We start from the raw sequence: 27,797 nt of genomic DNA on the forward strand, positions 1-27,797 counted from the left end.
TTTTTCTTTTTTTAGTCAGTCTGCCTAGAGATTAACTGTAAAGCAACATAGAAATGATTCACGTTACTGTACACTGTCCTATTAGAAAAAGTTAATATCTGACAGGCAGAATTAACGATCGTAATTACTGACCGGGTCAGTCTAGCGGTGAACTTGTCGTCGCAAATCGGCTGATATCGAAGTTAAAAGTTTTAAGATTCAAATCCTAGTAAAGGCAGGGATTTGAATACTTTTATACGGATTTGAATATTAAATCGTGGATACCGGTGTTCTTTAGTAGTCGGGTTTCAATTGATCGCATTTCTCAGGGATAGTCGACCTGAGACTGTACAAGACTACACTTCGCAGATATCATCCTCTGAAGTAATACCTTACAGCGGTTCCAGAGGCTAAACAGAAAGAGAGAGGCGGAATTATAATGCCCCTTTCAGGCAGGGGATGTCCATCCTACCCGCCTGTTATAAAGAGGAAATTTTTACCCAAATTGGAGCAGCGCATTAGTACTCGATTTGAGTAGTGTATTTACACTATATGTGCTGCAACAGAAGTAGCTTTTTCTTACAAAGGTAAAGCCATCAAGACCAGGTACATACCAGGTGTTTCTTAAAAACAATCAACTTGCCCGTCCCCAAAATCGTATGGCATTTGGAAGTAACCGACACAGTTGTTTACTATTATTTTTAATATGAATTTCTTTAATTTGAAATTTTATTATCTAATAAAATACATAAAACTCAAAAACTAATTTGTAAATTAATTAGGTTTGTACAGCTGTATACGTCGAGGTTTTTCTCAGAACCTGACATTTCATGATTCCATCTCTCTAATAAAAAAAAGAAATCTAGTATTAAAAATCCTGGAAGGAAGTACATATGTCAGCCTGTTTTTTTCTGTATATCGACCGTTGATGCTATTTAATTTCGACCGTAATTAGGTCTCGGGGTCATGGAGATATAATAGATTTTACGAGCCCTATATCTCAAACTTTTTCTCACGGGTAGGTAAATTTTTTCACATAATTTAACACCTCTTAAGTAGTTAAGATATGTTCTGATGATGCTAAAACATCCATAAAGTAGTGGGGACAAAAACCCTTTTTTTGGTCAATTATGGACTCGACTCGCATTTTTGTTCTAATTAGATGATTCTATTACATATGGTTTATTCTAATTAGAATATTCAATTACACTTTGATTATATATTTAGGTAATTTTATTCAGCAGTGTGGATAATAAAGCTAATTTTTTTTTTCGGTTTGTGTCACATAACAAAAAAAAAGGTATGCAACTCTTTACCTGATTTTAATAACACTATTTTGAGATAATAGTGTTATTATTATAACAATTTATTCAAAGATAGAACATCACTTGCAAAAGTAAAAATATGTTTGTTAATGACTAGTTACATTTTATAAAAATAATTATTATAGTTTACTACAATTATAAACCTGTAATACAGTAGTATTATTCAGAGGTAAAATACAATAGATTTAATCTATTTATTTGGATTATTCTCTTTATGAAAAATATTTGTTTAAGTATTATCAGTAGTGAATAATAAAGAAATTCAAGTAAACTAAAAAATGTATATTCAAGCATTTGCTGTTTTCCTACAATTTATTATTATTATTTAAAATGAGTACTATCTATTTTATACATTTTAGTTCTTAAATAAATATTTTATATTTATTTCCAATCGCATTAACCAAAATAAATGTACATCTGATTTTAGATAAGCAAAATTTCAGTTAACATATAGGTGTTACAAGAGTTATTTATTATTTAAAAAAAAGTGTATCGTTATAAACTTTCCTGAAATTTGCACGGATATTAAGGTTTAACGCCTCTCCCGTGTATAAAATGTTAAATTACGTATGCCCTTATGATCTTTTTTTATTTATTTTTTAATATATTTATTTAATTTCGTGTTTCAGTTCTGAAAATGCTGTTGGTGATGAGCGAACAATCCCCAGATACTTGCCGGGACGTGACCCAGGACTTTTTAACGACAGGTAGAGCAGGACGCCGAAATGCTTTACCTGATATACTCGGTGAACATGCGCTTACATCGACTTCTGATCTTCCTGAAAGACTGCAGTGCTTGTCTACCAAAGGTTATTATTAATGCTTTCAACTTCTTAGTTTTATTTTTGAGCCGCGATTTTAAAATTGTGTTATAATTAAATACTGTTTATGGCTTGTTGAACCAAGATTATGACAGTACACATATTTTAACATTTTATAAACAAGAACCTCAGCTAAATACTTATTTTAATTAAATAAACCAAGATCATTTGCTTTTATATGGATTTGAATGCTAGACTGTGGATACCTGTGTTTTTTGGTGGTTGGGTTTCAATTAACCTCATGTCTTCAAAGCGGTTGATTTTAGTTTCCTCCAGACTGCATGTTTACCGCTTCATTTACACTTACATTGCAGCTACGTCAGGCTTGGCAAGCTGTTAACAGTAATTGCATTTGCCTACACACATCCAGACCCAGCAGTAGCTGAAAATAAAAAACTGACAACACAGTTGTAGGACTTTGGTTACGCGGGTAAAGCTGCGTTCCACGAGTCCTACAACTGTGGGTTGTTTCTGATGCACGGCTTATACACACGCAACTTAATTTAGAATATTTATAATTTAATTTAATTATAATATTTTTTCGTTTATTTAATTTAAATTATAACTAAAGCGCATGCGCATACAGTAATTCCTGCAGGTGTGGCAGCGCTAACTAAACTAGTGTAATTTCACAACTTACATTCAACAAATTTCGTTTGTATGGTGTAGCCGTGAGGCTTAACGCACCAGGTACTAACTCGACTGGGCGATCGAGTTTGAGATCCGGCCAGGCCGAGTCATTTTTTTTACATTTTAAATGTTATTCATTTATTTAATTCTACCGCTTACCTGTGATGTCACAACATAGCAGGCAACTGTAACAGCATTTTTTGGGGTGGAGGTGCAATTTCACAAAAATCTTTTCTTGCAAATATTGTTACGTTTTAATCATTAACAAATGTGCCTAAGAAAAATATTACTCGAATTAAGCAAAATCTCAAGATACTAGGGGTGATTTTGCTCTACAGCCTCACACCCTTGGCCTTAAGTTGAAAATTTAATGGTATCAATGCCCAATATATAGAAGTAATCTGACCAAGTTTGGTCAAAATCAGTCAAGTAGTTCTGGAGATGTAAGGTGATTTAGAGGCCAACACCAAACACATATGTATGATAGATGGAGAATTTCCATCCAGTTTTTTGGATTCCTTAGGTGTCAAAACATCAAGATCTGTTGAAAACCGCATACGCCCAAATTGGACCGATTACAGTACTTTCCCTTCTAGAGCTACAGCTTTGCTAGCGTTAGCTAGACAGAAAAGTAAAACCGGTTTGAGAAATATATATAAAATTAGATCAGATAAATTTTAATATGAAAACAGATTTTCTACTTTATTGTTTACTTTTTGATTAAAGCAAATAATAAACTGATTTTTTGACCAGTTTGACACATTTCTCCATTTAGAAATACAAAACTGAAATACAGTTTTAAGTTTTACACCTGCTGTTATTAAATGAACTAACCCTGAATGCGTTAACATACGACCTGCTAACCTAGTTGTCTTGTGGTAAAAATTTGTTCAAGCTTCTTTTTTCTTTTCTTCATTTTGAACTTTTGTCCCTGCCTTATGTTTCCTTTAACCAACTGGTTCTAAGGAAGAGTTACCGCTCCAATCAGAAGCAGGTGGTTTGATCTTCGCTTATTATTTGGATGAGTTCCATGGGAATTTAATCAGCCACCATCCTGATTTCGTCAGTGGCATCAAGGTGACACCTTAGAGTAGCTGGCAGGGCCTCCTTTTTGTTCCAACCAGTGGGGTAATGCCTTTGTGCCTAAGAAATTGTCCAAAACCGTTTCCTGTGTTGTTTAGTACAGAAGCTAAACTGGTGGCTGTTTCTACTAGATAATGCATTGTAGGCTTTACTTGTATGTAAATGTTTTTTTTTTTTTTCTTAAACTATTTTACAATTTCTATCATATCAGTTTATCTGTAGCATTCGGTAATTATTATAATTCAATTTTAGATCTAACTAATCAAGGATCTCCAGCAAAAATTTTTTTCCACGGATTGTTGTCACCTCTTATATCTTTCTTATTAATTCTTCAATAAAATTAATAAGCCTAAAAGCAAAGATAGATTACACGGTTACATTAAAAGGCTTTTTACTCTATTTAAGGTGACATGAATTATTAAGTTATAGATAACTTCTTTCTTGATCTCAGTTCTATATTCTTCAAGATTTTAAATGTTTTATTCTACTTTCCATTATCAAATATCTTTTCTGTACTTCCAAATTTCATATAGAAAGATATTTTTCTTCAGTTTGCCTTTAAAGATTAACTATGATTAAGACTATTTCCTGTTTACTTATGTTCTTAATAAATTGAAATAGGCTTTAACTAGTGTTTCTTCTGTCACGTGTTCAATTTACTTAAAAATTATCTTAGTATTTTAGATGTGCGAGATATCAAACTGATTATGCAGTAATTCTTTAACTTATTTTTACTTAACAGTTTTATTTTATTTATTGATTTAAAAGACTGAATTCACCAGTTTTCATATCTTTTTCTATTTTATAGAGAAATCCTATATGATTGTTACTAAAAAACAGTGAAACATTTTTAATATTCAATGATTTGAAATATTTTCTGTTATTTTTTATCATTACTTAGCACTGAGTTATAGATATCTATAGCTTAAAATCTAACGCTCAAAGTACTTTCAACAAAAGACTTCAAAAAAATACAAAATACATAGGTGCAAAAAATAATATATTCTGCATTCTTCTATTTCTTATCGATCAGGAAGTTCCTTGACATTCCTTGGAACAGACTATACGAACTAGTTCTTACCCGTATAGATAGCCATCCATATGGTTAGCAGTTCTACCCGTATTTTGAATGAAAATATAACTGAAAAATTAATGTATAAAATAATCTTAAAGAAAAAGAAAATTTAAAAATTACATTAAAAAATAATACAACTATTAAATTTTCGTTAAATTTTGACTTTTGAGTTCATCCCCAGATTAAATACAATTAATGACGTATAACTAATCTTAATTTTTTTGTTAGGTCATGAGCAAGACTGTAAAGTAGCTCGATCAACTGTGACGAGTAAATCTTCCCTTTTTACCGCTACTGCTTTCTCTTATTCTTAATCCCTTATTCCCTTTTATCAGTTCTGCATATTTGAGTCTCCTAGATTTTCCACGCTGTAGATCCAGCGTAAATCCTTGATATCTCTGATAAGGGGAGCTTCCTTAGACCAACTCCATAAGAACTGACCAGTGGTTGCACAATAAACCAATTGGCTGTTAGCTAATAAGCTGAATCCCCTATTAAAAAAGATCGATTAATTTCAGAAAATTAAACCTTAATAATTACATTTTTATCGGTTAAAATATTTGGGTATGCTTAATATTTTGTCATGATTATTCACATCATGATGTTTTGAAAAATGTGTAAATTACAATTGAGCTTCAAACATCATTGTAATGTAAAAATCATATTTACATGTACAAGAGATAGAAGACGAAATTAAATTATTAATTTTACGCATTTACAATAATTTTTTATTATTTTTAATTTAGATGAACCAGGAAAGAGCGGGGAAGATCGATCAAGCCAGATGAATCAGAATTCTTCACAGATAAATACAGGAAATGTTGGTGTTTCACATGATAATATGACACACAGTAATGGTTCTAGTAAAAGTTGAGATGCCTAATTTTGAATAACAGGTTTGTAATGATTATTATGTAAATCATTACTTTACTTTATAATTAATCTACATATATTTTTGTATGTAAGTAAATGCCAATGGAACTTTTAATTTGCAAAAATTTGTTTATTGAAAAATTAAAAGAAAAGAAGCTGAATCTTACTATACTTCACCCTTTTTCTTAAATCCATTTTTTTTTTTTCATCAGCCTGGGTTGGTTGTATGCAGTGCAAAATAATTTTCTGCGCTAATCTCATAATCGTAGAATAAATAACTAGAGTTATTCAAGCTCCATGAGCTATAGAGCTATAGTCTGCTCCATGTATGGAGAAAACCATCCTTGAGTTCCAGTTAAAATAAAGAAATCACTTTAATTAGTTAAGGATGATTAATTTTCCTTAAAATATTGATTATAGATTTTAATTCTGCATCGCAAAAGAAAAAGCTAGCCTTTGAAGAATTTTGTAGAAGTTTTGATGAAAATAATTTTGTTTTATTTTGCATAAAAACGTTTTTCTGCATTATTTCTGTAAGTTTTTGTTCAGTAGGAAATCTTTAGAAATTATGGAGAATTACATATAAAAAGAATTCTGTTTTTCATCTCTTTTCTCAGTCGCACAATTTCAGTATTGTCAGGTAGGCAGAGTATATTACACGTCTTTCTTAAATCGCATACCAAGTTTTTCTATGACTAATTTCAATATGGCAGCCATCTTTTTTTTTATTGTTCTTTTATAAAAAAAGTTGTCTGAAATGAATAATCCTTTTTAATAACACCGTTATAGTTCATAAATAATTTAATATTTTTAATAAACAACGGATTGAAAAACTGTTATAAATTATTAAAACTATTGAGAATTATAACTATTGGGTACATAGTACTGTTATGGCCACAAAAAATATGTGCACTTGAGTTTGAGGCTCTAAAAAAGCAAATATGTTCATCAGATTTAAAAACAAATTGCTTCACATTGTAGGCTACTTTATACTAAATTTAATGAAATTAAACTTTTACTTTTTAATAATTTTTTAAGATAATTTATCGCAATGAGAATGAATAAGCTACAATTTTTAAGGCTTTCCAGTTGATGGTTGCCATTTTTGTTAACAGCTGATGAAATACACATTCTACTGAAAACTTTTTAAGGTGCATAAAGTTATTTAAATGCGATTCCGCCGAGTTTCTTTGATGTTTATTCAACAGTAGGTGAAACATGGATTCACCATTTCACTCCAAAGACCAAACGGCGGGTGGTAGCAGAAGAAGGGGCACCAAACAAAGCGAAACAGTTGCATCTGCAGATGATGGAGTTCAAGTCACAGCTACAATCTTTTTGGTTTCACGGTGCGGTCCTTATAGACTACCTGGAAAAAGACTGGAGGATTAAGCTTCACTATTGGACCGATCGAATTCAGGCTAAACGGTCACATCCGGCCAAAAACAAAGTGCTTTTTTACCATAATTCCCCCTGCACACAGGTCTTGGGTTGTTGCTGCAAAACTCCACGACCTATTTCCACATACATCATACTGAATTTGGCTCCTAGCGATCCCTTCCTTTTCCCAAACCTGAAAAAATATCTCAGCGGACAAGGAGTCACTTCAATTAATGAGGTCAGAGCTGAGACAGTTGCTTATTTTGCAGAGATTTGGAGTAATTGCATTATATTGAGATTATTAAAAAGTTGGAAAATTATTGTTCTGATTGTATCAAGTCGTAAGGTGAGTGGTGAGCGCATTGAAAAATATTAAAACATTTTGTGTGAAATCTTGTGTTTTCTTTTTTCAGTTCGAGAACCTTTTGAATAGTTCTCATACGTTAGACGGTTCTCATCTGTTAATAGTTTTTTTTTTAAATTCCTTTAAATGTAGAAGTTAAAGTATTAATTTTTTTATATTTTTATTACTTTGATTTATTTTATTTTAAATACTTCTCTACCATTTTAATCCAATCTTGCCAGTGTTTTACCTGCTGTTGGATCAGTCCTAGAATTCTACTTGTCTAATATGGCGTAAATTCCAAAGCAAATTTTGCTTAGTTTCTTGTTTTGTTAAAAAATAGTACCCTTTAGATCAATTTTAGTTTATTGAACTAGAAAATATCCACAAGAACTAAGTTTAGAGAATAGGAAGACTGAAGAAAAGCAGTTGTTCCATGTTCACAAAAAATTATTGATAAAAAATGGTGAAATTTTAGGTGAACTATCCATGAATTGCTGACATACATCTCTGGCCTCATCTCACCATTTATTATTACTGCAATATTATGAAATAAAACTCTTGTTGAATGTATGAGATGACAGAATGGATCCTAATCAATAACAATATATTCAAAAACAGACAATTAACGTAACCGTAACATTGAGCAACTTTATCGTATCTTGATTTGAGTGTTATTTTCTGCCCTTCCTAGCACTGTAACTCTAGCATTTATAGTTGATGCGTTTTGGAGTATATCCATTCTCAAAACTACTTTTAGCACTGAGTTTTGAGAATGAAGGTATTATGAAACACTTCAACTACAAATATTAGTGTGACAGTCCTAGGAAAGGCAGAAAATAACACTCAAATCAATTATGATAATCTTAGTAGAAGTATGAAATATTGTGAAAATTTATCATATCTTTTTTTATCACAGTGTTGTTGATCCTATAATCATATTTCCATATCTCATCACTGTTAGACAATCTTCAACATATTTTTATTGTGATTGATCGATCCAAAATTCTTGAAGGACAGTATATTTTCCTTTTGTTACTTCAGTCTCTTGATTGAATGAATTCCTTTTCAACTATATTAATAATAATAATATTAAAAAAATGTGCTTGTAGAATAATCTTTTATTTCTTTTATTTTGTAAGATCCCATTTTACAATTCCTATAAATTTTATAAGTTATGGCTAATTACATGAGTTGAATGTGTTCTCATAAGAAATTTTATTTTGAAAGCACAAATTTAAGAAAATTACAAAGTTTTGAAAGCTATGATTTTTGGGTCTTCCACTGAAAACTTAAAACGATTTTGTATTTGCTAAAATATCAGATTTGTATAGAGAGTTATATATGCTGTTGTTAATGTGGAAAGGGGAATTAGCATTTAACCGTATTAAATTGTTAATTTTTTAATAATATTGAAAAACTTGTTTCGTTTAATAAAAATATTTAATTTTTCACAGGAATTTAATTTTCATCGAGATATATAACAAGAGATGAGAAGTAGAAATTAAAAGCCCTTCAGTTACTTTTAATCACACATAATTGATTTTATTCCACTTCCATGAATAAAAGTACTTGACACTAATCGTTTCAATTTTAGTAATTTATCAATTACTCAATTATGTTACCGCAATTTAATTAACTAGCAGTTTGTCATTTTTTTTATTTTTGATATTGCAAAACTTGTATAATTGAAAATTAATGCTTACAACTCTCTTTATCTTGTTTAAAAAAGTTCCTCTTTTTTAAAATATTTATTGATCATATAAATCTGTTCTATGAAATTTTTATTATGTTATATACGTTTAATTGTAAAATCATAATGTTTCTAAGTTTAAATAAAATTAAATATATTATAGAGCTATACAAAACTTATGTGACCCTTAATATTATATAGAAATATCTTTATATTAATTCGTTTTGTAATACCGCAAAACAAATTTATAGTTGGTTTTGTGGTGTTGAAGACAAATGATCATTCTAGATATTTAAGTTTTGTTGACTGTGCTCTATATGATTCTGTAAATCTACAACCGAACTGATCTCTGGCATTTCTAAACCACAACATTCTTCTCCTTATACTGGTTCGTTCTTGGAATTTGTTGGCTCGTTATTTCTGCCAATATTTCTTCATATTCTTAGATTTTTTCTTCTTTATCTATTCGTATTCCTCACATTTCTGGACACTTTGTCCGTGTTAAAATATTGGTGTTTAAAATTTCTCTAATTTTTTGTTTATCTGTTGCGTCTTCGATTTTCAGTCCAATCTCTTCTAGGTCTTTTTTAATTTCTGTAATATATCTTCCGGCAGATTTCATGCTAAGCTCTCTGGTTACAGGTTGTTTTAATAACTGACTTTCCAGTATTCGCATAATGTGGATGAAGTGGTAAATTCTAAGTTTTTTCATAAAACTGGTAATCGGTTCTCTAATGTTCTTAGGAACCGTTTTATTAGTAGTGATTCGCCACACTCCAAATTTTTTATAATTTTTTTTATGTAGGTTCTGATAATCCTGTGTTCTTTTTCATTGTTTGGTCATTTTTACTTTCAATTTTAAATGTAATTAATATTTCACAAGCATAAAATGCTTCTGATAAAATGATCATTCTATGTTGTACGTGTCATTTTCGCATTTGTGGAAAGACATTTTTTATTGTACGAGGCATATTCATAAAGTTAGGGCCATCAGCTTATGTTTAAATATTATCAGGTTTTAACACGGTTTCACGCGTGCAGGGAGCCATCTATCAGCTATTTACAAAGCCACTCCAGTTGTTTTGATTTAGTAATCATTTGCCTGCCGGTGAATGCAGATCGCATATCTACGACAATTGTTTCTCCTGCCGGTGCCGGTGAATGCAGATCGCATGTCTGCAACAATTGTTTTACCTGCCGGTTGTGAAGCGCATACTGTGATTCAATTTTTGTGTGCAAAAGGATCTTTAGTTGCTGAAATTCATTATGAGTTGTGCCTAGTATGGACCTACAGTAATGAGTGAAGGAAAGGTTAGACAATGGTGTTGAGACTTTAAAAATGGCTGCACAAATGTGCATGATGAAGAATGGAGTGGCAGGCTCAGTATTCAGACAAATTAGTGCTCTGGCTGATGAATTTCCATATGTTGGACACACCTCTACCTACAACATTGTTACAGAAAAGCTTGGATATCGCTAATTGTGTGCAAGATGGTACCAAAAATGCTCACCGACCAACACAAAGAGCAAAGAATGTGCAGTAGATGAGCGTTTTGGTATTGCTATTGACAACATGAAGATGATTTGTTTTCCACACTGTTACCCATCTTAACAACAACGCAGAATCGAAACAACAGTCGGTGCAGTGGCGCCATTCAAGTTCCCCAAAACCGAAAAAGTTTAAGCAATCTCTGTACTAGAGTCAAAAAATGTTGGCTACCATTTTTTTTAGATGAAAAGGGCTTCATTTTGTTTAATTTCATGGAACATGGATCAGCAATTTCAGTTGACGTGTACTGTGAAACGCTCACCAAACTGAGATGTGTGATCCAAAATCAACGACGTGGGAAACTGTCGTCTGGCATAATCCGCCTTCACGACAACACATGTCCTCACACTGCTGCCTTAACCAAGAAGGAGATTAAAGATTTTCGTTTGGAACTTTTTGACCATCCTCCATATAGTCCTGATGTTGCACCTAGCGACTACTTCCTCTTCTTGCATTTGAAAAGTGGCTTGATGGACAGCTGTTTGAAAATGACAAGGAACTCAAGACTGTCGTTGTACACTGGTTCAATTCCCAGGCGGTGAACTTCTATGCAGAGGGGTGAAACTGGTGCAGCATTATGAAAAGTGCTTAGAACTGAATGATGATTATGTGGAAAAGTGAAGTAGGTATGCAGTAAACTAAAACTATTAGTAAAAACGTTTTTTCATGAGTTAATTTTTTTTTAATTACCCTTACTTTATGAATATGCCTCTATGTTGATTTGGTCAGAACTTGAGCATTTCTCATATTTAGTGCTCTGTTATTCCTGGAGGAATTTCTCTTAATTTATTATCTATTATTTCACCCAGGTATTTAAATTGTTATACTAATTTAATTTCTTTATTGTTAATTCTTATTTTATTTATGCACAATGAATCTAATCTAAAACCATTATTTCTGTTTTGTTGTATAAAATTTTTAATGTGATTTTTCCTACAATTTTTTCTAAACTTATTATTTGATTTTTGACTTCTTCCATATTATTCATTTAAAGGTCTAGCTAAATTACTGGCAAATCCTAGACAATTTGTCTTTATTTCTTTTTCACCTTTACCGATCTCTATATTTTGTGGATTTTCTTCAAACCATTTTTCATGATAAAATCCAGAGTGATATTAAATAATAAAGAAAAGACCATTGCTTTGTCATAATCCAGTTTTTATGGTAAACGGTTCAGAGATTTCTCCCTGGAATTTTACTTTAGATTTTGTGTTGCTTAGTGTTAACCCAATTATATTTACTCATTTTCAGTGTAAACCATAATTCCTTAAAATTTTCAGTAATGTTTGTCTTATGTTACACTTATTTTATCATACAGTTTCTCCAAATTATTAATTACAACAAAATATAGCATATATTTTGCCCCTTTTAAATATTAGACTTACTCCTTTATTTTTAAAAGCTGCTTCTTATATTTGGCTGGAGTGTAAACCATAATTCCTTAAAATTTTCAGTAATGTTTGTCTTATGTTACACTTATTTTATCATACAGTTTCTCAAAATTATTAATTACAACAAAATATAGCATATATTTTGCCCCTTTTAAATATTAGACTTACTCCTTTATTTTTAAAAGCTGCTTCTTATATTTGGCTGGAAGGAAAATCTAACTTTTTCACAGGCATTGACTGTAGCCATAACTACAAGATACTAATAAGTTACAACATTGTAAAATCTTGGCTACGTACCATTATTGAAGACTTGCTCCATAACCTAGTCTGGCCGGTCAGCTGGAAATTGCTCTCTACTCGCTGTACTTATTACATATGAGAGAGAATGAAAGAGATATGCATATGCAGTCCAACTACATTCCATGCAAGCCCATCCCTTCCCTCATTCCTAGCGTTAAACTTTGAAAAATGTAGAAATAGGTATGTAAGTATTCTTTTCTTTACAGTTCGCATATCCGAATTTCTTTCTTTTATCTTATTTTATGTATACAAATAAATAAAAGATTGTCTTATTTATTTACCATTACTGTTCTTAACAACCTTATAGATGTTTAAAAAAATCTGATTATTGACTGCTATTTGTCAAATTGTCATTGTATCGATGAAGGCTATTTGATCTTAATGTCGTTCCATTGTGTAGAGATTATTGATCGTCAAGTATGTTATCTTTTAAATAATATGAAAAATGTTGATGGAGATAAATGTTATTCTAGATGGTTGTTATTTTTCTCAATTAGTTTACATTAAAACGTAATAAAATTTTGTATAATTTGCGGTCAGATTTTAGGATAAATATCTTCAAGATGTGCTACCAGATTTTCATAAAGTTTACATAAAATTTTATTCTCGGTTTACCTTTGTTGATTGATTACTTTAAAATATTTTCGTACTTTACTTGTAATTTTTTTCTTTTAGGTAAACATATTAAAACATGTATTTTCATAGCTCTAATTTTTAAAGTCATACTTTAACTGATTAATACATGTGCCACATTTCAAATTTTGATACATGTGTTCTTCAAAGTAAATGTTTTAAATAGGCCTACTGAATGTTACATTACTGACTTTTATCATTTTTTATGCTTGCAACACAGTTCATAGCGGTACAGGACACATTGTGTTGTTTATTTGTATGAATCCAATATATAAAGTAGGTACTTGTATTTAACTGAAATTTATGAGTAGATTTTTTCTTGGTCTTTTTATTTATTACGTATGATATGTGTGGCAGTACAGGGAGCTTAATGTTGCCAACTTTTTTTGAGCAATCATGTTTCAAATCTGGAATTAATCTTATTTAATTTTATATGTGAAAGGAACATGGAAACAATGAGCTCGCTTCCCGCATCATTTCCATTGTATAGTAATAAATAAAAGATAAAAGATGTGCGCATTATATTTTTATTTTTATTTTCAATTTATAATATTGAATATGTAATGAAGGCATATTATAGTGTGCCCCATATCTGCATAATATCTTTACAAAAAGTGGAAAAATATAAGAGATAGTGATTTGATATCTATATATTTAATGCTTCAAAATTTTAAGTAGTACAATGAATTTTTTTTAATCGGTATCTAAGAAATCAGCACAGGCCTTTTTAATATTTACAAACTTCTCAAATAAGGTGAAAAAAATGTGAAAGTTATTTAATAAGCATTAATCGATCAGGCTAAATGTTTATAAATATATTATGAAAATTTTACTGTTCATAGAGCAGTTGAGCTAGTGAGAGTTGTATGCAGTTATTCTTTGCCTTACTGCAGTCAGAATTCTTATTAATAACTTTCAGCTCGGCAATGAATCCATGATAACTTCCTGATAATGTTTAGTGTAATTATTTCACTAAAATCACAATACTCACATTATTTTTTCCCAGAATTGCACACTAAACTCAACCATCTGTAAATGTAATGGAACTTCATAGAATATGTTAAAAATTTCTGAACTGTAGTAGCTGTTGATCTGAATGTTTATTGCAAACAGTAATAAAATGTGAACTAAGGAGTTCTGATAAATAGATTGGAACATTGTTATTTTTATTTGAAACTCACCTTGTTTCATACCAAACTGCTATAGTTTGTACTAGTCTTGGCTTTACCTAAAACTGAAATTAAATACTGGAAATTCTTCTTTATTAAATGTTAAAAATTGGTAATGAATCTAAAACAAAACTGAAGTGAGATAAAACAAGAGATAAATATTAAAAATTAAATAAAAACACACCTGCCAAAAAAAAACATTTCTCTTTAATATAAGATAATTAAAGAGTGTGCAGTGAAAATTTTGTACATAGTATATTTTGTTCAAATTTTTTAAATTTATTTAAAAAGTAATGTATATATATATATATATATATATATATATATATTTTATTATTATATAAAATACATATTTATATAGCCTATGACACTCCCAGTAACTAAGGATTGCAATGCAGGGTCATACATCTAATTCAGTTCAGTTATTGAGCTGCTATGGTGGAACATACATACATTCATCCAAAACACATAAATTAATATGGTCCATTTCTGATTATGTAAGTTAATTTTTTTTCCGGTTTGGTTCCAAGGTGATTTTGTATTATACTATCAAATTCCTCATTTGAATTTTGAAGATTGGTTGCAGAGATATAATAACGTTTCCAAATAACTGTGATCTGTTAGATCAAGAGTGTACCTGATGCATGAAAAATTAGTCTTCAACCTACTAACAGATACCCTGTTTGAATTTTGAAAATCTGATGATCGTTTGTAGAAATATTATAAGAGCACCTCAATGCACCTCCCAAAACAGTTGTCCCAGGGGCACCCCATTTGTTATCAGTTGATGGTAATGATTGGTCTAGCCTCGCCTCGCACAAGGTGCCCACATCACCTTACCACTTTAGGCTCACATGCAGTCCCCACAGGAAGCCTATTATTAAACAGAAATTTTTTTTATTTATTTAATATGAAGGGTCCAAGGGGAAAACAATCAAAGTCCACAAAAATCGATTTTTGAGATATTTATTCTACAGAAAACTCTTAGAGCTCTACAACACAGCGCTTAGTAAACTTGATAATAACGATCATAATCCAAATAGTAAGAAGAAGAAAATAATAGGTGCTAGGGGAAAATGATCAGAGTCTCCTCCATCAGCTGGAAGAACAATTGGAGTCCACCTCCTCACTTTAAATAGATGATTGCTATTGTTGCTATGATGTTCTATTTTGTTCATTACTGTAATAACTGTTCGAAGTAAATATTGTTTTGTGATGATGTGTAGTAAAAGTGTAAATGATCTCCACAGAATCAATAGTGAAAGTGAGCAATATCCCTGTGTTTTCCAACCGAAAACTAAAAAGTGAAAAAGAACAGGTAAGTTAACAGATGCCAACGCACGTATAAGAAACCACTCGTTAACTGCCAGTGATCCTTGCAACTGCAAAAGATTTTGATGTTTTGAAGTAACTTCAGAAGATGAAAGAAAGCAAATAATTAATGAACTTAATCTGTTATCAAGCTATGATGTCCAAAATTGTCATTTAAGTGGACTTATTTCTGTTGATGAAGTAGCCAGACGTAGGCCTAGGCTCAATGCAGCAGAGGCAAATACAAATGATTGCAATTACTCCTATAAAATTTCTTCTAAGAGAGAAGGAAAAGTAGCAGAATTACTAGTTTGTCACAAAGCTTTTATATCAATGCATAGTTTTACAAACTATTACTTCAAAATATCTACTGGCTACAAAAGGCCAAGCAAGCTCCTGTTGACAGTTGGGGAAAACACACCAACAGGCCTCATAAAATAAAACCTGATTATTTTAAAACAGTTTAACAGTTTGTGATCATATCAAATCATTCAAAAGCTGTAAAGCTCACTACAGTCTACATGACAGTTCTAAAATTTACCTTTATGAAGATATGAATATTAAAAAAATGCAAGACCTTTACGTTCAACTTAATCCAGACATTAAGGTTTCTTTTTAAAAATATCGTGAGATTTTTAACAATTCAACTTAATCCAGACATTAAGGTTTCTTTTTAAAAATATCGTGAGATTTTTAACAATCATTTTAATATTAGTTTTGGTTACCGTAGGAACTGATACTTGTAGCCAATGTGATGAATTTAAAGCTAAAATAAAGCAACCAGAATCAGAAATAAGTCAGCCAGGTGTACCAGAAGAAACCGTAGAAAAGGTAACTAAGGAGAAGCGTGACTTACAAGTCAATGACTTGTTCATTTAAGAAAGGCCCAAAATTTTTATGAAATTAAGCAAATAGCTAGGAAGAACAGCAAAAAATCTATAGATTCCATGTGTATTGCTATGGATTTCCAGAAAAACTTTCCTCTACCGAATTTAAGCACAAACAAAAACAAACTTTAAGTGAAACGAAATATAAGCAAAAACATGTGCTACAAGCGACAGCTGTTGTTTTATATGTTTAACATTCATGAACTACATAGTAAAAAATCATAATTTTACTTACGATGAAACTGTAAAAAAAAAGATTCAAATAAAGTTATTTCCATGCTTAATTACTATGTAACACATTTAATGGATACCCATGCGCCACTTAAATATGTTCCATAATTAGTGTGGTGGGTAAAATAAAAACTATTGTGTTTTAAAGTTTCTATACACTGTTGTTTACCGTTTGAATTTATTAAATTCTGTATCAATAATATATCCGATATGAGGACATACATACCTAGAGTGTGATAAGAATACGGCACTCATAAAATCAAAAGCTCCTTGTGAAATACTGCAAAATTGGAGAGATGAAATTAGAAAAGCTTGTTCAAAGCCAGAACCTTTTATTGTAGTCAACCGCTCTAAAGATATGTTTTGTACTTGGAATGAGCACTTGAAGCCACAATTTTCTAACGAGTGCTCTTTTTTTAGAAGACCAATACGTGTCCTAAAAGTCAAAAGAGAAACGGGGCTTTTTCCTTCATCATGACTCATTTTCAGGTGGTTTCATAGAAACAGGAATCCTGGAAACAAAGAAAAAAGATAATAAAAGGCAAAAAAGAGTAAAAAGTCAAGAAATTAATGAACGTTTACCATAGACTGTACAACCTCAGCCGATATACTCTCAACCCTTGCCAATAAGCCCTGTGAAATTAAGAGATCTTACCCATCTCAAATACTTTGTGATCTCCAGCGAAGACATTCATTGAAAATATAAATACTCAAGAAGAGAATGGTCCTTCGAGCACAACGGTGAGGACGAATAGACAAAATACTGTTTTTGACAATTTAATTTTTTATTTTTCTGTGTTTATTAATTTTTAGGTTATATTTTAATTATAATGTAAATAGTATGATTTTGAGCAATATGTATTATAAATAAATAAACCGGCCTGATTTTGTAAGAAGTTAGATTATTAGCATTTAGAGCTTGGACTTAATCATTTAATTTTATTATTTAAATAATAATCATTTAATGATTATTAATCATTTTTAATTTATTCTGGTTGGACGTTGATCGTTATTCCATACAAGTGTAGTTTCACTACAAGATATTTTGTTTAATTTTAGTTTTCCTTAAAAATTCTCCCATAAAACTTTTAATATAAATAAGAGTTTTCTGATATATTTATTTGCAAAAATAACTTTAATTTTTTATAATGAAACTTTAAATTTCAGTTTTCTCAGAATAACATTTACGTAACTATGATCGTTTTTCCCCTGGACCCTTCATGTTATTTCATTTTATTTAACGTAAACTTTATTTTATTATTTTTGTAATATTATTCATTCGATCGATTTAAATTATTCAGTTCAACCCACCGGGTTGGTCTAGTGGTGAACACGTCTTCCCAAATCAGCTGATTTGGAAGTCGAGAGTTCCAGCGTTCAAGTCCTAGTAAAGCCAGTTATTTTTACACGGATTTGAATACTAAATCGTGGATACTAGATTCTGTGTTCTTTGGTGATTGGGTTTGAATTAATCGCACACCTCAGAAGTGGTCAACTGAGACTGTACAAGAGTACACTTCACTTACACTCATACATATCATACTCATTCATTCTCTGAAGTATTATCTAAATGGTAGTTACTGGAGGCTAAACAGGAAAAAGAAAAATTATTCAGTTCAAACCCAGCTCACACCGTTAAAGAGGCTCACAGTTCATTAAATTTTATGCTTCAACCAGCAAATCTTCTCTACTACATTTTATTTATATAGCCTATGATGCTGTCAGTAATATAGAAATTCCAACATGGTGTCATACATCTAAATCGGTTCAGCCAATGAGCTGCTACGTTGGAACAACATATATACACCCTAAATATATTTCACTCCTTTTTTGGGCAATCTTGTAATAATGCATTTTGACAGAATTTTTATTATATAAATTGAAGGGTTTTCAATTTTCTTGAAAAACAAACAAAACAAAAACAAAGGTATAGTGCTAAATATATCTAGATGTAAAGAAAACTTTCTAAATATTGTTTAGAGAATATACAAAATGACTTTTATAGGAAAATGTACCCCTGTATTCCTAATCTCAGATTGACTTTTATCAGTCAAAGCAATGGATAGTTGGGAAAGCTTCCTATTTCCTGAAGTTAAGCCTTTGAATAAACTTAAGAAAACCCTTCTTAACATTCTATGTATAAGTGTGTTTCTAAAAGAATTTTAACGATGAATATGAATATGAATATTGAATATTTAATATTGATATGAATATATGATATATTTATATCTTATTTATTTTTTTTCAATATAATATATTGATATATTTTATATATGAATATATGATATGAATATAATAATGTTGATATGAATATTTTCATATCAACTGGAATATCATTTAACAGTTTCTTTTTTTTTTTAATTTTAATTAACAGCGATATTGGATGACTTCAGTCACCTGGTTTATAGAGTAGTCATCCAGAATGTCTCAGGGAATAAAAGATCTTGTGCTTGAAGTAGGGAAAAATGGCCGATTGGATGCCCCATTGTAGGTATTGAGCCGATTAAGACCAACAAAATACCAAAAAGTGCATGATGACTGACATACCAGCGACAAATCTTATTATATTACGGGTAGATTGAGGGTGAGTGTCGTGTCAGAGAAAAGTCATAGCCCTCCTGGTTGGATTATGCGGCCAACAATCCAATCATGAAAATAATAATATGGTAATTCGTCGTGGAAACAACAAATAGCTGAATAGGTTTGTGGAAAAACAAATTGACAATCCAAAAATAAAAATGTTTTGGATACAAATTATTAAAAAAATGTAGAGTTATCGGAATGGAAGGCTGTGATTGAAGTGACTAGATGGGGAAAGATGGATTTATGAAAGTTTTCTGTCCACAACTGGCTCAGAATACAAACAGCTGCTGTAGTATTGTTTAGGAAGCAAAGACTGTGTTGGTTATCATTAAAAAGAAAAAGAAGATAAATAAATATGAAATTTTTAAATCGTTGTTTCTTTTTTAAATATGTTATTTTTATATTTACAGGGTGCTGTGGGTTGTTGTTACCAGTCCTAAAATATTGTCTGCCTAACATTCTACTATCTTCATGTTGAATTTTCAGTACCTATCGTATTTATTACTAGATTTTGTGTAATTTATTCATCTTGTATCTAAACACTAATCATTCGTTTATATTTTTTACGGAACTGTAACAATTATATGATGTTCACAAATGTGTTTTGCTGCATACTACACACACTAATGATAAAGAAAATATCATTGATCATCTCAACAGATTTTTAGTTATCATTTGTTGTTTATTATTTATATATATTGCCAAAAAAAAAAAAATTCTTGTATAATAGTTGTGAAGCTAATATTATTATTATTATTATTATTATTATAAGTAATTGTGGTTAATTTTTTTTAATGTAAGTGCTTTATTATACTGAGCGAGTTATCTGATTGTTTGTTAGTTTTTTCTTTTTTCTATATAACATGTTAAACAATATCAAATTCTTATTTATTTCCAATTTTCTAACAAATCAGTGCAATCATTGCGGAATTGAATGACTAATTGTATACGATGGCTTGGCTATTCAGAAAGTAAGGAACGTTTTGGAATTTTAAAAAACTAAGTACAAGAAAAACTGTTTATTATATACATGTGAATGAGGGAATAAAATACTACTTTTCAACATAATCACCATACAAATTCAGGCACTTATCATAGCGGTGGACAAGCTTTGAAATTCCTGTGTCATAGAATTCTGCCGCCTGTGATCTCAACCACTCAGTGACGCACCTATCTTGCACAAAATTTGTGGAAGCCTAGCTTCTGTGAAACAATTTCAAACAATAAAGTCCGTGAAACTTGTGGGAAACATAGAGAAAGCTCAGTTATTGTGAAACGGCGGTTTTCACTAATCTTTTCATCAACTTTGGAGACCAGATCGTCAGTCACAATGCTCAGACGTCCACTCTTCTCTTTATCGTGAACGTTTGTTCGGCCATTTTATACTGAATGCACCACTTCCTGACAGAACTTTCACTCATTACGTTGTTCCCGTACACTTCACACAGTTCCCGATGAATTTATATTGGTTTTAAGTTTTTTTTGCCAACAGAAAAGAATCACAGACCGCACCTCACAACTGGCGGGATTTTCCGATTGCGACACACATTTCAAATTTGTACATAAAAAAACGGGCAGTGCGGAGATGTTCCCGTTCTCACGGCTGGACTGAGGTGCCGAGCACGAGCACCCCAATATATACGCGATTGGCGGCGTCAGGTAGAAACGTTCCTTACTTTCTGATTAGCCCTCGTATAATATGTAAGTCTGAGGTTTGTGTTCCTGTACAACTTGAATTTTTTAAGGGTAAAACTTCAAATCTCTGTGGAGCATTCGGCAGATGGTTGTTTGGTTTAGGTTTAGTGCTGCTGCTTGTTTCCTTGCCGATTGTCATGTGCTCTTTCCTATTGAGGCCTGAACCACTTCAATGTTTTCTGAGGGTCATTGACCTCCTGGTGGTTTCTTTTTTAGAGCTGAACCCATCGCCTTGAAATTCTCAACCCACATCTTGATGGCCTGGCAAGATGGAATGCGATCATGACATCCTAAATTGTAATGGCATCAGAATTCCTGTTGAGCAGTAGTCACACTATCATCATTCTTGTAAAATGCCTTCACGGCAAATGCACATCGTCTACCGATGCGCTGGTCCATGATTACTAAGCGGCAGGTAGTTGTGCACAGAAGGATGCCACTCCCACCTTTCTACCGGCTCTCTCAGGGCTGCCACTACTATTTTCAAAATTTCCTGTTTCTCTGTGTCGCTGTATTTAAATCTGATAAATCTAAATTTAATTTTTAATTTTGCTGTATTAATGATGCTCTTATGTAGACAATGTAGATATATTAACTTTAGCAAAACGTATTTTAACATATATTAACTTAGCAGAATGTTCTTTTTTTATTATTGTATTTGTCCATATTTCCCTCTGTACTAATTATGTCAAAGACAAAAGTATAAAACAGTTTACCACCAAGAGTACAGAATTCAGTAATGCTTCTAACTTTATGCTTATTGTTATTTCATAAAAACGCTTTGTCCGAAGTTTATTTACAGGAATTTGAGAATAGAATAGTATATGGTATTACACGCGTTTGTAAAATTCAATTATGGATTAAATACATTGATGATATTTTGGTAGTCTATGTACCTGTTATAAATAATGAACGCTTTATAATTTTAAAAAAACTTAATTCCTCTCATAATAATTTAAAATTTTCCTTTGAAACTGACAGATACAGAAAAATAATTTTTTTAGATGTTTACATAGAAATTAGTAAAAGTAATAAAATTATAACATCTGTATATAGGAGACCAACAATTAATAAAATAACTATTAACAGAAATTTGAATCCTTGGGCACACAAAATTAATACATCTAAAAACATGTTAAATAGAGCAACACATTCCACAGATAATAATAAAGAAATACTAAATTCAGAAATAGATATTACACAATGTACTGCAGTAAAAAATGGATATAATATCTCATTAATTGATTATATTTATAAAAAACAGAAATTAAAATCTAATAATGAAACGACGTTGATCCTATAAATAATAAAAGTATTGATGAAAATATTTATATAAAATATTCCTATACTAACAACATTATTGAAAACTCGGTTAATGTTTACAATGATAAAAAATATAAAATAACTTACAGACCGTACAGTCATATAATAAAATATTTAAAAATCCAAAATAATAATAATGATCCTAATAATTTGCGTGGTATCTATAAAATAACATGCAATGATTGTAACAAAATTTATATTGGGAAAACTAATAGATCATTTGGGGCAAGGTGTGCAGAAACAAGTTAGGTTTCTCTAATCTTGCAGACCATTTAATAATCAATAAACATTCAACCACCGATTTTGGTACAAATTTAAATATAATAGAAATTGTAAAAGGATGCGATAATAATAATAAAAATTCAATATTTTAGAAAAATACTATGTATACAATCATAGACAAAAGTTTAATTTCATTACTGTACATTACAGAATTTTATAATGATTTTCTTATCAAAACCGCCTTAGATAACAGCACATTTATATAATTTAAAAACTCAACTAATTTCAGTACAGCATTGTATGTTTGGTTAGCCACATAAAAAAAAATAATTTTTATGACTACATATTTTATGTTTACAAATTTAATGTTTTAAAAGTTTTATGTATGATATTTTAAAAAGAAAAAGTTTTATTAACTAATGATGAGGGAACCCTCGAAAGCGCTTTTATGAAATAACAATAAGCATAAGGTAAGAAGCATTATTGAATTCTCTACTCTTTTTGGTAAACTGTTCAAATCTATATATATATATATATATATATATATATATATATATATATAGATTTCACATAGAAGTCTCATATAGTTTCATATTTATATATTTTGTACCAAACACCTCATGGTGGAAATAAAAGTATTCTTCAATAAAAAAAACCCCAGGAGGTATAATTATTTTTCTATCACAGCTTAGAATATTATCATTGAACCAGCAGGTATTTATAAATTTCGCTCAGTGTAAATAACACTTTTTTAAATCTCTCAGTATTACTATTATTATCTCTTAGTTTACTTTTTATCTATTTATATATACTCATGTGTGTGTGTGTGTGTGTATATATATATATATATATATATATATATATATATTATTTAATAATAAATTATTGTAATGTACATTTAAAACTAAAATACTTGTTTGGAAAATTATTAGGAATCTTTAGTTTTACAAATAGTATTTATTAATATCCCTTGTTTAGCATAAATTTATTTGTTCCTTATATTGTAACATTAGTTAAATACTTTTACAAAAAAAAAGTCTACTTTTCTAGTTTGTAATGTAAAAAGGTTTTCTGATATAATACAGTCTTGTTTGGCCAATTTTCATCAATATTTTTTAAATGTAAAAATAGAATTATGAAGAATTTGTTTGTTATAGAACATACAAATTACTGCTCCATTGGTTTAACTCCTTTTCTAATCTTTGATGCTATATTAAATAACTAAAACAAAGATTCTATGTTTTATATAACAAGCCTAAGTTTTATAGTATTTTATAGTCTTACCTTGCCGATTGAATTTTACATTCCATTTCGGATTGTTTTATTTTTCTTCTAATTTTATGTGCAGTTGTATTGTTTTTATTATGTTACTTCATCTAAAAATAAAAAAAATATTTATGAAGTTTATATATAGTAAAAACTCTTTTAACGAAGAAATTCATGTAAAATAATTAAATATTACTGGAGAATATTAGTATTAAGTTTCAGTTAGCAGTATCATACCATCCAGTGTAATTTTTGCAGAATGCAACAGAAAAACTTATTACACCGTTATTAAAATTTTTTATATTTACTAGAAAATAGGCAGGCCTACGGACTACTGCAAAAACACATGATTTTTTTAAAACTTTTTGCCAGTTGCAACTAAATAATGTTCGTGAATTTAACGTACTAACAACAAAACTTTTTACAGCGAAAAGCTTCAAAATCCTGAACATTTTTAGCTGTTTCTGGATTTGTGATTCTAACTCCAATGTTTTCCTTTTTTATCCCCAAAATACAAATATAATTTTAGATAAATCATTCGTATCATGAAGTATTAATCATTCAAAAACTATAAATCGTTTGAACAAATGAATTGTTTGTGCACTTTATTCAAAATAAAAATGTGAGCTCATATAGCAAACAAACCAACACACCATGCGTTTTTATTGGGGAGATTTTGTCAATTAAACTAAAAATTTACAAGAATGAAACATTAATATAATACTATGCATCAATGATATCCTACATTGCCGAGTTTTAAATATCAAAACCATTACTCTTATTTTTTAAACAACCTCATGTTTTTATACATCTGCAAATGTGTAGTTAAAATTTTACAATATATATTAACAAATGACTATTAAATGCCTAATAACATTTTTAATTAATTAATCTTAACATCTGTCATGCAGATTGTAGAATTCTTAACACATACCAGTATTTTATTAGTAATTCATTTAGTTTTATATTTTATTGTTTAAATCTAATGATTGATTTCATTAGTGTCATATCATCAGACTCAAAAGAATCTATTTCATCTAGGCTTTTGTTGTATAACTAAGATTTTAAAATGAAATAGTAGGAAAAATATTTTGAACTGTAATTCACCTACAACATTTTTTTAATAGGAATAATTATATATTGAATCTTTTACTTATACGTATAACAATTTTACTTTTTTGACGTAGCTCAAAAGCTACGCTGCAAGAAGTAAAGTATGGTAATTAGTCAAAAAATTGAATATGGGTTTTTTCCAAGTCGCAGTGTTTCATGACCTGGGATCCCCAAAAAAAAAGTGGAGGATAATGTTCATATATATGTATGTACAGTAGCCGCCATATATAATGGCAAGCTTGGATGATCAGGCCACACGTCACTGCTATACTGTTGTTTTCTGAAATATTGGCACATCATGATTAATCATCTCTTAGTAGCATAAACATGATACAACTTATATATTGGATAGTAATTATTGCCATTACTTGGCAGCGACTGTACATGTTGAGCATTAGAAGCTTAATAACTTTTGACTGGATAAACCGATTTTGATCAAATTTGGCACAGAGATTCGCGTGTATGGGGCAATATTTTGGTAAATATTTGGCTATATTTGGTCAATATCTGCGGTGGTGGTGAGGTAGATATTCTCTTTGGGGTGAGTTTTCACAAAAATTTTGCTAACATAACCCCTCTTTACATAGATATATGCTTATCATTTTTAAAAAGATTTTGCCTCCAAATTCTCCTGCTTCCCCCAGAATCAAAAAAAGCTGCTTTTTTATTTATTGCACCAGAATTTTTTTGTCTTCCTAGGCATTGCGATAATGTAAATGACCCAAAAAAATATTTGGATTTTTAAAAATTTTTTTCGAGTATCATTATTTTTCTACTACGTAAGAATAAATAACCAACCAGTGCCAGGAAAAGTACTATACAACAAGGCCAAGTTCATATTCATGGAGGAGTGCAGCACTGTTGTTTTGTTTGGCTATAGACAGAGATGGAGATATGATAAAACAGTACAGTCTGGGCTTAGTCCTACTGAACAAAGTGACATGCTTGTCAATCCATTCCAAATAAGAAATGTTGCCCGTTTAGAATAGGTTACTGTAAACGTTTTGAAACCTGTAATTTCTTTCTGATTATGGTAGTAGCATAATTAAAAATATTAATTTACATTACTGTATTCGTAATGAAATAAATTTAACGTGCACTTAATTGCAATAATTTAATAAACCTTTTCACTAAAATGGTATCATAGTTCACAGGATTATATTCAAAGCTGATAGTAATAATTTGGACATATAGGCCTATGGGATTGCAACAACTTGTATACAGCTGCGGAACAAAAAATAAAATAATATTTTAATATTAATTTACTAAATAATTAAATGATCAATTCTACCTTAATACAGCCCTTAACCGGTTTCGTCTGCAGTTTCCGTAGAACTATCTTCTGTGAGAAACCAACAACCCTCGATTTCTGAACTCGACTCAGTTTCAATAACACCGGAATTAATTTCTAACTGTCTTCACTACCTGATGTCACATCATCGTCCATCCCTATATTTATAATTATGCTTTCAATTTATCATTATATCCTGAACTTTTGACACTTATCTTTTCCAGTCGTCTACAGTAAATGACAAAATTGCATACATTGCAACAGCTCTCTGTTGTGTTAATGAAATATGGGACATATTATGTTCTCAATTTTTTTTTAACTTGAATCCAAATAAATTCAATCGGATTAATATCTGGGTGATAAGGTGGCAATCTAAGTACTGTAATTCCTTTGTTATTTACTATTTCGTTTAATTCATATTATGGTTCTTGGCGGTTTAGTTTGACAATTTCTAAAAGCTCTTTTTTTGTTAGATCTGGATCAGAGTTAATTCTATTTTTTTAGAGCCGTTTTTGAATATCTTTTTCAATGAATCGGATGGAGGTTTATTTTTTTATTTATTATGGTAAGGTGCATTATCTATAACTAAAATACAATTTGACGGTAAGCCTGAGATAACCTGCTTTTCAATATACTTCAAGAAATTTTCATTGTTTATCTCTTTTTGATAATTTTCTGTTTTACTCTTAGAATCGTATATTAAAAACCACTACGTTTAAATAACAACTGTTGCAATATCCAATGCAAAGAAGAGAGAGATCATTTGTTTTTATTAGGAATAACATGTCTACAAATCACATAATGCTTATAACTACACACCTATTTTAAACTTTTAACACATAGTTCTATGACTTGCGCATCTCTGTTTGTCATAATATCATTACTTAAACCATAGGAATTTATACTTTATTTACTTGTATATACTTTTTTAATATTATATATTTTCATCTTGCTTGTATTTAAAGTACATTGACTAAGAAAACAATTGTTCTTATTACAAAATAACAGGGCAAAAGATAAAATTAATTATTTATAAAAGAAAATATCCATAATTCTGATGTTTTATTATTAAACTTTGAAATTAAAATGACATCAATTAATTCATTAATATAAATAAAGCTTAATAAATAATATAGTATTATGTAACACTATCATGGTGTGCATCTGCATCCATGCACTCAGACAATAATGTTTAAAACAGCAATCTAATCTCATGGCAGAAGTCGCAATTACTTTACTAGTAGTACCACTGGAACATGACTACGTAGCAGTAGTTCATATACTCTTCAAATATGCATTTTGCTTTGTCAACTAGTATAACAAATTAATATATTATTAAATCTTTTGTGTCTTCAGCACGTTTTTTATAAATATGCATTCTGTGATTTCAGTTGTTTATTAAGGATGTCATATGAATATATTAAACAAATATAAAAAACATTATTTAGATTATTAATGTAGATGTACAGAAGAAGCCCTAGCTAGACCTGATGTGGAAAAAACACGACATCAATTTATTTATTTTTTTTTTTTTTTTGTAGTACGATTCTATATATATATATATATATATATATATATATAGTGAAAGATAAATTATTGTATTGGGTTATATTTAACAAATATGATCTCAT

General features: G+C 30.2%; 1 protein-coding gene across 2 annotated transcripts in view; it reads left to right on the forward strand.

Moving 5' to 3' along the window:
- The window catches only part of LOC142332734 (uncharacterized), a 146,018-nt gene extending 126,280 nt beyond the window's left edge, over positions 1 to 19,738 (forward strand). The window contains exons 4-6 of one of the 2 annotated variants that reach the window (XM_075379338.1): positions 1,934 to 2,113; positions 5,660 to 5,809; positions 19,667 to 19,738. In XM_075379338.1, the coding sequence (XP_075235453.1) occupies positions 1,934 to 2,113; positions 5,660 to 5,787 (308 nt within the window). In that variant the 3' untranslated portion in view covers positions 5,788 to 5,809; positions 19,667 to 19,738. Of the gene's footprint in view, positions 1 to 1,933; positions 2,114 to 5,659; positions 5,810 to 8,966; positions 9,087 to 19,666 lie in introns of those variants that run through there. The other variant, XM_075379339.1, reaches the window with a different exon arrangement.
- The last annotated feature ends 8,059 nt before the right edge of the window (positions 19,739 to 27,797 follow it).

Source organism: Lycorma delicatula, chromosome 12, assembly GCF_047948215.1.
Source record: "Lycorma delicatula isolate Av1 chromosome 12, ASM4794821v1, whole genome shotgun sequence".
NCBI lineage: Eukaryota > Metazoa > Arthropoda > Insecta > Hemiptera > Fulgoridae > Lycorma > Lycorma delicatula.